This window comes from Protopterus annectens, chromosome 3.part1, assembly GCF_019279795.1.
Source record: "Protopterus annectens isolate FY-2018-M chromosome 3.part1, PAN1.0, whole genome shotgun sequence".
NCBI classification, from domain to species: domain Eukaryota; kingdom Metazoa; phylum Chordata; order Ceratodontiformes; family Protopteridae; genus Protopterus; species Protopterus annectens.
In genome coordinates, this window is record NC_056732.1 from 53,710,523 (window position 1) to 53,726,012 (window position 15,490).

General features: G+C 40.9%; 1 protein-coding gene across 3 annotated transcripts in view; it reads right to left on the reverse strand.

The window, feature by feature from the left end:
• Positions 1 to 15,490, reverse strand: part of RALBP1 (ralA binding protein 1) — a 597,292-nt gene that overhangs the window by 352,439 nt on the left and 229,363 nt on the right. For all 3 annotated transcript variants that reach the window (XM_044066564.1, XM_044066562.1, XM_044066563.1), the window contains exon 3: positions 10,169 to 10,627. In XM_044066564.1, coding sequence (XP_043922499.1) covers positions 10,169 to 10,627 — 459 coding nt within the window. The remainder of the gene's footprint in view (positions 1 to 10,168; positions 10,628 to 15,490) is intronic.

The following is a 15,490-nucleotide window of genomic DNA, read 5'->3' on the forward strand; positions in this document are numbered from 1 at the left end:
CAGGCCATGTGCCCTGAATACATTTTCCTGCCATATAGGCCCCCCAGGCATAATCTGATGCATCCGTTGTCAGTGCCTGTCTGGCTGTGGGTAAACTGAATGGCAGAACCTTGTTGTGGTGACAGGCTTCTGCCCACCATCGAAACTCCTGTTGCAGGCAGGGAATGAGTGCAATTACTGTCTCCAGGCTGTGGCGATGCTGAGTCCAAACACTTTTTAGATACCATTGTAGTTTTGTCATATGCAGTCTGGCATATGGAATTAGTAGAATGCAGGATGCCATGAAACCCAAGGCCTGCGGGATTTTCCTTGCAGATGAGTGGGGTTTTGTTGCCAATTTCTTGAAGTAAGAAGTCAGTTGCTTTTGTTTGTCTGGTGTGAGATAAGCTATCTGGGCAGTTACATTTAAGCTTGCACCCAGGAATATTATCTGTTGAGAGGGCACTAGTTTTGATTTCTTTTCGTTTACTGTGTACCCTAGGCCAATTAGTAATCTTTTTACAAACGCCAGATGCTTTAGAAGAATGTTTTTGTTCTCTGCTTGAATTAGGCAGTCGTCCAAGTAGGGATATATTTGAATTCCTCTTTGTCTGCAAAACGCAGTTACTGGTGCCAGGCATTTTGTGAAGACCCTGGGCGCAGCAGATAAGCCAAAGGGCAGTGCAGAGAATTGGTAATGCATTGAGCCAGCTATGAATCTGAGGTATCTTCTGCAAGATTGCCTGATTGGGACGTGCAGGTATGACTCTTTTAGGTCCAAAGTTACGAGCCACGCCTTCTTGCCCAGCATGGGCAGTAGCTGCTGTAGAGTCAACATCTTGAGTTTTGGAACTTCCAGAAACATATTTAGTATAGACAGGTCCAGTATTGGTCTCCATGTTTTGTCCTTTCTGGGTACTGCCCCTGCTCTTGTTGTGGTACTTGTTGAATGGTCCTCATGTCCACGAGGGCTGTAATTTGTTTTTGCGCCTCTGCCCATTGATTGTGTGGCAGGTCTGGCATACCTTTTGACCTTGGTAGAGTGTGAAAATGGAACCTGTAGCCTTGGGACACTATGTTCAGGACCCATTTGTCTTGGGTAACCATTTGCCAATTTGATGAAAAAAGTTCTAGTTTTTCCCCTAAGGGGGCTGCCAAAAGAAAAGTGCTTGGATCTGGCAGAGGAAAGTCATTGGGACAGTTTCCTGTAAGGTTGTGATTTGTCTTCTCTGCTTTTGGAGGTAGGAGCACCCCATTGTTTAGGCCTGTATGAGCCTTGGGGCCGAGATCTGCCTCTGGGATGCCTGTATCTGCCTCTTTGTGGTCTGTCTGACACTGGAAAGGATCAATTTTTAGAAGGCCAGTTCCTGCTAAACCTGGGTGGCTGTACCTGTAAGAAATCCTTGACTGTCTGCATGGATTTTGCTTTATCCTCCATTTTTTCAACACCTCTTCTGCTTTAGTACCAAACAAAGTATCATGCTGTAATGGTGCATCTAATAATTTTGCTTTAACATGATCAGGCAGATTCTGTTCCTTTAACCAAGCATGCCTTCTAATAACAGAACCTGTAACAGCGGCCCTGCAAGAGGCCTCCAGTGAATCATAACCACATTGCAAAGTATGCTTTCCCACTTGTTCAGCTGCATGCAATAAATCCTGCAATTCCTTGTTCTCTGAACATTTTGTATTTGTCAACAATTTCTGTTTAAGCAGTGACATTAAATATTGCTGATATTTAAGCATATGAAACTGACAATTTAAAGCCCTTACAGCCAAGGAAGTGTAGACTTTTTCCCCCATCTGTCTAGAGCCCTAGAATCCCTATCAGAGGGGACACGTTTTTTTTGCAATGGAAGCTTTAACCCCTTTGGGACCCTGAGATATAGTTTCTGGGTCAGCAGCGGGGTTTTTATATAGGAATTTATGAGAATCCGGGACCCTGTAGTATCTGGCTGGCTTAGCAGGTGCAGGGGGTAAAGAGTCTGGGGACAGGTTGGACTCTGAAAATACATCTACAATGTCTAGAACAGGTGGAATAGCAAGGGGTCTGTCCTGAGGAAGTAGCAGAAAATCTCTGAGCCTTTTCTTAGATTCAGAATAATCTTGGCTCTCCCAGTGGAAATGCTCCCTCATGGTATGCAGGGTTTCCCCAAAAGAATAATCCTCAGGAGGAGAGGCTGAAGGAATGGATTCTTCAGCATCAGAATCCTCATAGGGAAGCATGGAATAATCCTGTTCAGAAGAGGAATCAGAGGAAATAGAAACCTGATCAGAAGAATCATACTCTGTCTCTTGCCTAGGCCTCTTATCAGGAGGGGGATGGGAGCCCCTGATCAAAGTAATTAGGTCTTCGGCCATTTTGAGCATTTGTTTTTTGAGGCATGGAAGTCTGAGTAGGAGAATGCTGTACTTGTTTCTTTGTCTTTAGAGCTGCTTTAGTCTTTGTCTTTGAAGCTGAAGATGGCTTAATATATAGTTGTGTAGATCTGAAGACACTCTCAGAAGCCGATGCCTGCTCAGCGGCTCCGGACCCATCTGAGGGAATGATTTCCGAGTGTCCAATACCTTGAGTACCAGAGGCCCAGTCGGCTCCACGTGGGAGTCGGAAGCGGACTGTGGCTCTGAGGTAGTGGGCGCCAGGGGCTGCGAAAGCGCCTCACTGAGAACCAGCGACTGGCCTAGCAGAGGCCTCGTTGTCGGTTTTGGACCTCGGATGCCTATCCTTTTCCTTGTCCTTGCGTTTTTTGTAAACGGTCATCGGCCATTCCGACGGCATTATATAATTAAATCTTTGACCAAAGTAATGAAATGCAAAATCAAACCGATGCTTAATAGTGCGTTGGTTAAATCTAGCACAAAACCGACAGCTAGCAACATTGTGATCAGGGCCTAAGGAATACAGTAAGAGTGAAAATCCAAGGTATTTGCTTCCCGCAAAAAATACAATTGTTTACTTTTTCTGACATGGGTCTGGAGCAAGAATAAAGTTTCCCCAATGGGGTACTTAGCTTTAATGAAGACTTCGGTTCTGAAATTCAGATTTGAAAATCTCAGGAGTCGGCCGACCGGCACTTGCGAACTGCTTTTGCTTCGGGAACCGCGCGGCAAGAAAGAATGAAGAAAAATGGCATCGGCTGCATCTTTTATACCCCTGGCGCACTGACGTCAGGGAAGAGGCGACAACAACCGACGCTGGACCTAGACTTTGGAATTCTGGCCGACTTGAGGGTAGCCTGCCAGCAGGATAACCCAAGAGTAATGACTGCAACAGTGAAACACGATGAACATCTGGATAAGTCAATCTGTATGTTCCTGGATAGGGGATACCCACACCAGATGTTAAGTAGGATAAAAGGCGAAGTGTTACTAGGGAGAAGGGACAGAAATTTGCCTATGCTGGGCAGGCAAGAAGAAATACATACAGCTAATGGGAACATCACACAAAATAGGAGTTTTCTAGGGATATGATTTTGAGGTACAGTTCTATTAGCAGGGATGTTAAACAAAATTATTTACAACTAGAACATTTTTAAGATGGACATCAAAATTGCTCGAGTGTCTTGGCAGCACACCCTGCTTCACACACGAGGGGTTACAACTTGAAAAGCATTTCTGAACTTCCAGAAAAACCCTTTTACTAACAATATCAGGACCCTGAGCATGTGGAGATGTGGAGCCCGTCACTGCTATAGTTACATGTGGGGTGGTGATACCTACCCCATAAGCTACAAAAGCCAGACCCTTTGTGTCCTTCCTTTTGGGCTAACTGTGAATCTAAGGGCATTGTATATACTGCAATTTGTGCTTCATGTTCCAGTTTTTATATAGGGAAGACCAAACATATCTTAAAAAGGCGAGTTTATGAACATTTATATGATATCAGGAAGATGGACATTGAGAATGCCCTATATAAACATACTACCACTTGCTCGATCAAAGAAGGTGTTAAATTTAAATTCGAGGTTACTGACAAGTTATACATCTCACCTACAGGTGGAGACTGGGAGACCCACTTTGAATGTAGGGAGCTACTATGGCAGCTAGATTTAAACGCTATCCAAAGCCCAGGTTTAAATGATAAAATTTCTATTACTAGTGTTCTGAAAACTAAGGCTGCTCAACTTTAAAATTACTGACTTTGAAATCATTGAGTTGTCTCATACTGTTTTATACTGTGATTTATTTTTAACCAATACTTTGCCATTATTTTCACTAGCCAACATTTCACCATTTTACTCCTTAATGGTCTGCTGCTAAGGCTTGAAGCCAATATGATTATATGATGAAAATATACTTTATTTTGCACTTTTAACTATTCACTCTTGCACATTAATTCAAATCCATCTATTTTGTTTTTAATTAGATTAATTATTCTAATTATGCTCAGAGCTTTTTGACTGGTTGTATTTTGTTTAATCTTGACTGTTTTACTTCGCCCCATGCTCTGATGAAGTCCTGATTTTCTGGATGAAAGTGCTTAGCAGGGATTTACTGTTGTTAATAAAACTTACTATTAGGAGTTCACCCTTTCATTATTTTACAATTAATTAGTTTCCAGTTTCTGGTTCCATCCTGGGCACATATCCTCGTGGTGTTCTTTTGTTTTTTGATTTGTGAAATATGGCTTTACAAGAAACAAGTGAAAAGATTGGAATTTTGTTGACTTTGTTAAACTTGTGGGGGACTGAAAGACATATTCCTCACCATGTCATAAATATTTGGAAGGAGATAAAAACAAAAAAGTAACCCAAGTAAAACTATTTTTGCTTTTAGCAATATTTGTATAAAACATTTCATGATATATATTGTATGTTATATAATGGAGCATTTTCAGTTACTGTTATATGGGGAAACAACTGAAGTAAACAGTGCCTTTTTTATTCTTTAGTTCTAAGAAATGTAGGTATTACAGTGTAAAGGGGAAGAAAGGCTGGACAAAAACATGCTTAAATTAATATGCTGTAACCTTGGGTTGTTGAGGTGGGGTGTAAAAGTAAACAGATTATAATATATGTGAAGTTGATATGTTCTCTCTTACTTTTCCATAGGTGAATGTCCAGATGAAGGCATTTGGCTTAACCTAATAAGGTTTTGTGTGTGTGTGTGTGTAAGTAAATAAGAGGATACTGAATGTAATGGAAAGTTTTCCTTTGGCAAATAGTGTAAGACAAAAGGATTGCAGAGTGTACATTTGGTGCTTATGTTTCCACAGAGACAAGCTGCATATAACAGTCAGAACATTTTTTAAGGCTAAAGGTTAATTATTTTTAAAAGCATATAAGCTGTTTTTCACATTTGGGAGGGTAATGAAGATAAGACAAGAACAGATGGCAATTAGTAGGTAGGAGCACAGGCTGTAATATGCATCTTAACAAGGATAAGTTTAATATTAGGTTAAGTTATGCCTGTGTGTGTAAGCTGTCAATTTGGGACAACTGTTCATATCCAAAGGGTTAAATATCATTATCAGAAGTGCATGTGTATTTATTTTAAGTTAACAGGTTCTGGGCTTGTGATTGGTTTTCTGTTTCAGGGTTTTAAAACAAAAAATGTCTGTAAAATGTGATATAAGTTCAAATGGAGAAGTCAGGAAACAGCTGTATAAGAGATCAACCTGCTAAGCATTAGTGGGTGCATGTAACACAAAAGCTAGAAATAGACATTGAAAAAAATCTATCATACGTATGTGTGTATATATATATATATATATATATATATATATATATATATATATATATATATATATATATGGGAATGATACATTTTTATCATAATGGCTACACTAAACATATTATTTTGTAATGTGAATTGTCTCACAGGTATAGACAAAAAGGTAAAAGTATTGAATTATATTAAGAAATACAGACTGCAAATAATAATGCTACAGAAGACGCATCAGAAAGTAGTGTGCATGTGAATTTGATAGAGAAAGGATTTCAGGATGGATATTCAGTAGAATATCAGGGACAGTGGATTTCTACTAATTGCTAGAGGAGCTCCAATAATGACAGAAGAGGAAAAAAGATAGTAATGTCAGATTCATGGTAGTACGAGGTTACTGGCAAGGAAGGAGGGTTACTTTAGCAGGTATCTATATTCCACCTAAAACTATTACTATGGAGGTTAAGAACGTTTTGGTACAAAATCAGCTTTCAGCTGGGAATATTACTTATAGGAGAGGACTGGAACTTGATTTGCAAAAGTCAGATGTACTGGAGGACCCTGAAAGAAAAACATAATCAAGAAAAGTTGGATTTATCTGTAGACAACATTACTCTGTACCTAATAAAACCTGAAAAGGACATCTCAGTGTTGTGGAACAAATTTTTTTTCTGGATATACAATTAATGAATATAAAACAAAGGCTACAGCTGTAAACTATATAACCACACATGAATTGGTTCAGCAATACTCATATTTATGGGGATACAATAAAATGAAGTACTTAGGAGTATGGTGGTACTTTACAGTGCATTGTTCTGATTAAGTTCACTTTTTAGTGAATGAAAGCGCTTTACCATTAAGGCTGTGTTTTTATCGTAAAGGCAGTCCTATTTATTGCCAACTACTGGTTGTTTTTTTTTTTTAGGAGTATGATTGAAAAAGGATTCTGTTATGGCAGCTAAGGATATGTGGGAAGAGACTAAACAAAAGAGAATACAAAAAAACTGGAAGTTCTAAACAACACAGCTAAGCAAGATACAAGCTGTAAAAATGTTTTCATTCACTTTAGTTTTATATAAAGGTTGGGGATATTTTTATCAATCAGAGGAGAAGTTGTAGATAGTAATTAATAAAGAGTTGAAGGGTATAATATGGGAAGGGAAGATGGCAAGGAGCAAGTGGGATAAGTTGATCCTTCCAATATAACAAAGTGGTTTAGAATTACCTGACTTGAAGGGATACTTTAGAGCTACATACTCAAGGCTCATACACAACTCAAGCAGAAAACTATAATTCAAAATGTAAAGAGATACTGATGATGCAAGGAATGTTCAAGAAATAAAGAGAGAATGGGATTTTGGTTGCAGATTACTCAGGGGAATAACAGCCATACAGAATATTAGACTCAAAGTAAAAGAAAGTATTGTAAGAACTAAGCCAATGCTATGATGGAGAAAGGAGATTCTACTATTAGGGATGACTGCAATTAGAGGTACAGAGAACAGATAAGAGGGGGCTGGAATTTACTGGAGAAAATTGGCAAAGAAATCAAGGTATTGGGGGCAAATAACTAGAGAGAAAAGGTAACAGAATATGAAGAGGCCAAAAAGATACTTGGACTGCAGGCTAGAGATTGCCTTCTCTATCAGAGACTGATATCAGCGTAAGGCAAAGAGAAAGGGAAAGGGGAATCCTAAGTGAAAAACCTGCTCTGGTAGAGTTTTTAGTTGATTTTAGTTAGTTGAATCTAGAACAGAAGCTGCTGTTAAAAAGAATAACTAGTTGGCCATATAAAATACTGCACTTTAACTACTGGAATCAACCAGAGGAAGTTAGAAAAGACTGGCAAGAAAGATTGCATAAGCAGTTCACAAGGAAACAATGGGAGGACACGTGTCTGAAATATGCAACAAAGATGGCAAATGTTGGAGGTGATGGGGAAGAAAGAGGTAACTGGGAACATATGTTCTGGAAGTGTAATGAGTTGGCAGACTTTAAAAATTCCTTACAGAGTACTCTGTCAGAAATACTGGGTGAGCAAATGGGTGTAATTATGGAACTTTTTTGAGCTGGGGTACAGGATCTGAATTGCTTGAACATAGTAAGACTTTATTAAGTTCAATTCTGGTAGCTACCAAAAAAACAATTCCTATAAAATGGAAATCAAGGTATAAACCAACTATATTTGATGTAATGTATATTGCAACAGAAATAAAAGAACTGGAAGTGGGATCTTTACAAAGGGTAGGAGCAAACTACATAGAAAAAATGGAAACTGTGGGAAAAATACATACAGAATAATATTTTGGAGGAGGAGTGAGGTTTAAGGGAAGGCAGGAAATGAGCAATTTATGTAAAGTTGCACTGATGATTGTATAAATGCATTTACATGATACATATGAACATGTTAACATGGTTTGTTTTCTTTTACATATATGTATTTTTCCTACATATTAATAATATTTCAATAAAGATGCTAAAAAATTATAACAGTAGCAGTCTCACACCAGAAGACTATTTGCTAAACCAATTCTATCCACAAAACTTCAGCACAGTATTTTAAAATGACCTCTAGCACACCCTAATTAAAAACAAAAGGAAAAAACGGTCACTTCCCAGACAGTGGAATCTGGTTTCCAGGCAAAGCCCAAGTAGCTACACTCGTGTAGCTACATCCCAGCTAAGCAGAGCAGTGACATAAGTAAGTACTCAAGAGTTTATATAAATCTAGAACAAACAGGCCAATTAAAGACACTGGTCTCATAGCCAATAGGAAATTTCACCTGCAATAGAAGTAGCCCCCTTCTCCCACTAGGAAAACTACCTACTTAAAGTACTTTTAAGTGCAAAAATTGACCAAAGCACAAAAAAAAGGACTTTAGTGTGTGCTAGCGCTAAGGATAAAAAGAAAAAAAAAACTGGTCACTTCCCAGTAGTTTGGATCCGGTTTCTAATCAAAGCCACATAGTTGTCCTCTGGCATACTAGTGTTGTAGCAGCCCAACCATGTATTGTGGCAACACTGGCAAACATGCTGAGTTTAAACAAAAACTTGGACACAAGCCAAAATGAGCAAAAGGCTCGATGCTGAAACCAAAAAACTCTTAGCTGTCCAACTTGTCAGCCAAGTGCAGCGCTACACAACTAGACAGCTGATGAACGCTTTGGTGAACAGCTGTGAAGAACAGTTCCAGAATACTAACACAACTAGACAGCTGATGAACGCTTTGGTGAACAGCTGTGAAGAACAGTTCCAGAATACTAACACAACTAGACAGCTGATGAACGCTTTGGTGAACAGCTGTGAAGAACAGTTCCAGAATACTAACACAACAGAGACAGCTGATGAACGCTTTGGTGAACAGCTGTGAAGAACAGTTCCAGAATACTAACACAACAGAGACAGCTGATGAACGCTTTGGTGAACAGCTGTGAAGAACAGTTCCAGAATACTAACACAACAGAGACAGCTGATGAACGCTTTGGTGAACAGCTGTGAAGAACAGTTCCAGAATACTAACACAACTAGACAGCTGATGAACGCTTTGGTGAACAGCTGTGAAGAACAGTTCCAGAATACTAACACAACAGAGACAGAGGTCACTAATAAAACATCTCGCAAATTGTAAAATGCTTCTTGTGACTTTTACAGCATTCCTTCACAGCCTGCTCCAAAAGATGACCCAGGGTCAAGCACTGAATCACAACCTGAACTTGAAAAGAACACGTCTGACCATTGGGGTAGCACATGCAAGTGTTACATGAACGAGTGAAGTACATTTCCACAGTACAAGAGTTTGGCACAGAGGCTTAAAAGACCTGCTAAAAATCATCTGTAGTTCCGTCTCCATTTGTACACTATACAGCACAGTGCAAGACTCATCCATCTGCTGCTACTTGGTCACTCCTGAAAAGCACTATTTGTATTCAGAGGGCTTACCTGTTGGGGGAGTGGGGGGGGGTTCTTGTCAATACTGTATAAATTCTGGCATCTGTTCCTCTAGCTTCACTCTTGGGAGGGAATCAAAACCCAGAGGCATAAACAGAAATAGTGTCCGTTTACAAAGGATTGTTTGGGAGCACAAAATAGACGGTTTTGTAGACTGCTTTCTATATGTGTTGTACAGGAACTTTTATTTTCAATGTCACAGAGCAAAAGCTAAGGAACATATCACTCAGTCGGCAAACAATTAGCTGAAACATCCATAGCTAATTGTTTAATTTCACATACAAAAAAATTAAGAATTCAAAGCTTGAACTTGTCAACTTTCATGCAACCCTGCTAGTAAGGAAGGAAAGAAATGTAAGTATTTAGAAAGCGAACTTCAAATCTGACACACATATGTGAAACAGAATGCACCAATCATCTAATAGCGTACACAGATCTAATTTGCAACCTCCAGAAATTTCACAACTATAATTTACAACAGATGCAGTCAGTTAAGTTATTAAAGGTGCTGTCCTCTACAGGGAATAGAATTTCAAATTTCATCTGTGATATGCCTTCTTTACCAGCAACTGACCTGATACTCTGTAAATCCCTTCGCATTTCATGCCATGACGCTCTATGTAATCAATACACTCCCGAAACACAGCTGGTAGCCGAATACCATCACACATCATAGTCCTTGCCACAGCTTCGCTCAGAGGCACCCCAAATATAGGCTTTGTGCACTGAACCTCAGCCTGTGCCACTTCAGGTTCGGGGGTCGGCTTTTTTTTCTTCTTCTTCTCCTTCCACTGTTTGACCACATCAGCCGCAGTCAGATCTTTAGACTTCTTTTCCTTGTGCTTCTCCTCCTTGTGTTTTTCTTCCTTGTGCTTTTCTTCTTTGGGTTTTTCTTTAATTTTGAAATCTTTCTCCTTCTTTTTAGAAAAGCTAGGCTTTTTGAAGACATGGATGCCTTTGGACCTCTTCATCTTGGAAGGACTTTCTGCCTCATCTCCAGAGCTGTCCTCCTGGAATGCAGCATAGCCTTCAGCTGTGGGTCACACAGAAAATAATCACACTTTTCTAAAATTCACAACAGAAAAACAATCGCACTTTTCTAAAATTCACAACAGAAAAACAATCACAGTTTTCTAATATTCATAACAGAAAAACAATTGCACTTTTCTAATATTCACAACACAGAAATGCAGAATATGCCTCTACTCAAGGACTACTACAGCATAGGATAGTTGTGTTACGAATTTATCATAACTGCAGATGTTTGTACTCACTGCTGCCCTCATCACGTCTGGGATTCATGCCTGCAGCAGTCTGATGCTATGGCTTCAGTTCCACGGCCTTAACTTCCTCCTCTTGAATTCATCCAGCTCCCTCCCACTTGGATGCCAGGATATCTGTGTTATGAGTGGACATTAACCAATGCCATTTCATGATCTTTCTTGCCCTGACTAGACAAGGAGCTTGTCTAATATTCCAGAGCACAAGTTAAACCTAGGGGACTCATCAGGGACAAGCATTCACTCACACAGCACAAATGTGCCTCTCCAGGTTCTACTCGGGTTCAGAGAAAGGAAGGAGCCTGGTGGGAAAATGAAAGGGGAAGTGGATAGAACAAGCTTTAGAGAGTAACTCACTCTACTCCAACCTCTGAATGCCCAAACATGAAAACAGAGTTAAAGTGATGGTGTCGGGGGGGGGGGGAGGGGGAGTGCAACAGTGAATATACTCAATCTTCTATAATAATATACTGACAAACAATTAAAAATTATGCATCTTTCTGTATATTCACTGTTCTGACCATACTGGTGATGACTACATAAGAAATCATATGGGATGGGACAAATCAACAAAGCTGCTGTATGCAGACGATGTGGCATTACAAGCAGACCACGAACACGAACTTCAGCAATGGAATGCAAAACTGAAGACACATGAGATGAAACAGAGTAAAGACCAAGACAGTGGTCATAGCAGCAAATGAAGGAAATCAATGGAATGTGAAAATTGAAAAAGAAGGGAAAATAGTGGAACAGGTAAACAGCTTCAGGTATCTGGGAGGGGTCGTTAAGAAGAGAAGTCTGAATGGCGAGGTCAAAACTGGAATCAGAGGGACTACTGCCAATTGGCACAGTGTCAGGAGTACTTTGTGACAGAGAAGCTGAAAAGTAAGGTGGACACAACAGGGTGTGACTAGTACTACCAAATGGTACAGAAACATGGCAGTAAAGGCAGAGCAGTCCAGGTATCTAGAGGTAATGGAGAGGGACCACCTGAGATGGGTGGATGCACACTGTGGGACAAACTAAAAAAACGAGGACATCATAGAAAAAACCAAAGTGGCTCCAAATGCAGAGAACGTCAAAGAGAATATATTACTATGGTTTGGGCACATGTGCAGGAAAGTAGATGATGATCCGGTGAAGAAGATCTGGGAAAGACAGGAGGAAGGCAAGAGGAAGCAAGGTCACCCAGCAAAGAGATAATTTGGGAGACAGAAGACCTACAACAGTCAGGTATGACTGTAAAAAAAAGGTAGGAAAGTGGTACTGAATCAAGAGAGATAGTGATAGTTAACATGACACCCTGGCTCCACGCAGAAAATAAGAAAAAGGAGGCTGCTGCTGCTGCTGATGATGATGACGATAATGTATTTCCCATCTCTAGCTTGATCAATCATTCCATTACAGAACATTATGTACCCAAACTCTGGAAAATATCCTATATTACCCACTGCACATAGGAGCTTTATCAAAAGACCTTTCCAACTATAGACCAATAGCTATTCTGTCTCCTCTATCTAAAATTCTGGAAAAATGTGTCCACCTGCAACTTATGAACCACCTCCTTGCTAACGATCTACTTTTTCTAGTACAAACATGGATTTCGGCCTGGTCATAGTACCACAACTGCCCTATTATTTTTTTTGTGCTAGTATACAGCTCAGCAAGCTCCTGCCTGGTGCCCTGCAGAGTTCTACAACAGCAGAGAGACAAAAGAGAGACTTTGGAGTGATTAAGTATAATTTTTCTGCATTTTCTTGGAGCCTTTAGCAAATTCCACCTAAAGCGCCAAATTTTTTGAGTTTCTGTGATTTAATAAGCTTGTTTCAGCTACATATTGTACTTATTTTACTGCCTGCACTTTAACAGTCATTTTTGTGTTTAAATTACCTGTTTAACTGTTGTAGGCTACACACTCAAGTGTGATAGCCATTTCTATGCATTTAAAGTGTTTTTTTGATTGTATCTGCTGTATTTTCTGAAAAAACAAAAAAACAAAAAAAAATACTTGTTTTCCAGCCTTTCTAAGCTACTATAGTCCAGTTTTCAGGTTAGTGCTGAATTTAGGGCTGTGTTACAAGTTTCTGTGTTTGCCCATACCTTACTTGGATAGAAGGAAGTTTCTCTGTTCACCTGTGAGAGAGGGGAGCTTTGAGCAGCCTATCTGTCCCTGGAGGAGTGGTTTCAGCCCAGAAATTAGTAGTTTATTGGCTATTTTGGGCTAATTTCTATCTCGACAAGCTATGCTACTTCGATAGAGACGGCTTGCACCTGTCACCCTTAGGCTTTCGAATACTGGCCAAGGATCTTGCCACCCCCCATAGTGCATTTTTTAGGCAAGGCTCAAAAGACAAACCCACCACTGCAAACAGCACAGGTAACAAAAAACTGAGGGTAATGCCAGAAGTCTAAACCTCAAAATGCACATACTCGAGGCACTCCTCAGTATGGAGAAAAGAGATATATGTGCAGTAACAGAAACCTGGTTTAAGCCTCCAGAGAGCACCCCAGCACTACCAGGCTACAACTCATACCATACATTTTGGCCACAAACCCAGACTGAAATACAAAAGGTGGGGGCGCATCCATATTCATCAAGGATACCTACACCTCCAGGTTAGTAGCACAACACAATGCTTCAGAGATCATCCACGTGCAACTAACAATGGGCAAAACTGCAATTCACATTGTAGCTTGCTACAAGATCACCCACCATGTCCCAGGACCCCCATTCCGCATTTCTGGAAACACTGGGAAACAAAAGTCCTACCAAACACCCTGATATTAGGTGATTTCAATTACCCAAACATTAACTGGGAGAACTACAAGTACAAACTCCCTTGCCAAACATTTCCTAGAATTTAAAAACTCAAACGCCCTGGATCAACTGGTCAACACTGCCACCAGAGGTGACAACATATTGGACCTGGTCATCACCAACATGGGAAACCAGTGTTCCACACCAGAGGTCAACCCCTCGCTGGTTAGATCTGACCATAAACTAATCACTCTGGATATCCACATTCCGCCCACCCCCGGTCAAAGAAACCACCGTGAAAAACTTTTCAAAAGCAAACTTCATGTTACTTAAGACCGAGGTGGAAAGTTTCAAAGCCCCCATGCTAAAGGATAATGCTGCCCAAGCTGCAAAATCCTTTACTAATGCACTCTACGGGCACCTACAAGAATGCATGGATTGTGCTATCCCAAGCAAAACCAAGACTCACTCCTCCAAGAAAAGGAAACCAGTCTGGTGGACCCCTGTCATAAACGAGCTATACAATAGAAGGAGGAAACTAGTACAGAAAAGAGTAAAATCCCAAGAAGGGAAGACATCCCTGATCAGTATCAGCAAGAAACTACGATCCCTCATAAAATCATCCAAGGCTAGCTTCGAAAGAAAAATTGCCAAGGACTCCCAAGGATAACCACAAGGCATTCTTTAGCTATGTCAAGAATCTAAGTGGCAATTCTCAGATCTGCTCGGAGTTATTGCAGAATGGCACAAAATACACTGAACCAACCGATAATCGCCAACATCCTGGCTGACAGGTTCAGTGCAAACTTCACCCCCCTCATACCTCCAAAAGGGCCCATAACCATACCAGAAGAATGTAGTGCCCCTGAAATCACAGACACTCAGGTTAAAACAGCCGTCTCCAAAGCCAAAAACACAGCATCAATGGGACCGGATGGTGTCCCAGGCTGCGTCCTACATGAGCTCAAAGATGAAATAACCCCTCACCTAAACACACTGTTCAAACTTAGCCTCTCCACAGGCTACGTGCCCATAGAGTGGTGCACAGCAATGGTTATTCCGCTTCACAAAGGTGGAAGCGCAACAGACCCCAGGAACTATCGCCCTATAAGCCTGACTAGCTTGGTCTGCAAGGCTATGGAGCGCATCATCATGGATCTCATTAACATCTAGATCAAAAGAGGTCAGAGGGCCCCTCTACGCATCACTCATCAGACCCATCATGGAGTACAATGCCCCATTTGGGATGCACCTTGCAAGACACCTGCAACAACTGGAAAGACCACAGAAGTACCTCACCAAGAGGATCACCGGCCTCAAGCAGATGCCCTATGCAGCTCGACTGAAGAAACTCCAGCTGTACTCGGTTGCATACCACCTACTGAGAGGTGATCTCTGCCTGACATACAAGGCCATGTCCAACCCAGAATTGATGGATATGCTCCACCTAAAGAAAACCATATCCCCTCGAGCCACACGCTCCAGGGATCTAAACCTCACCACAACTATAAATAGGACATGCTGGAGGGATAGATTCCTGTCCCAGAGACTTCCCATGCTCTGGAGCAAGATTACAATCTACATAAGGCAGAGCTCCTCGATAACCCTCTTCAAGAGAAACCTCGATGAGTGGATGGGAAACAGAAAGTTTACCCCGGAGATCATTTCAATGGCTCTGCTGGACAGAGGCACAGGGAACTAATCTAAGGGGGTGGCGAAAGCCAACACATTCCGGCTAGGCTTATAAATGCCTTCGGGCAGATAGCCTAGTACCTACCTATGAACAGAGACATTGGGAACCTCCAAACAATGGACCCTACCCATTTCGGCTTTGTTAAGGGAAGATCATGCCTCC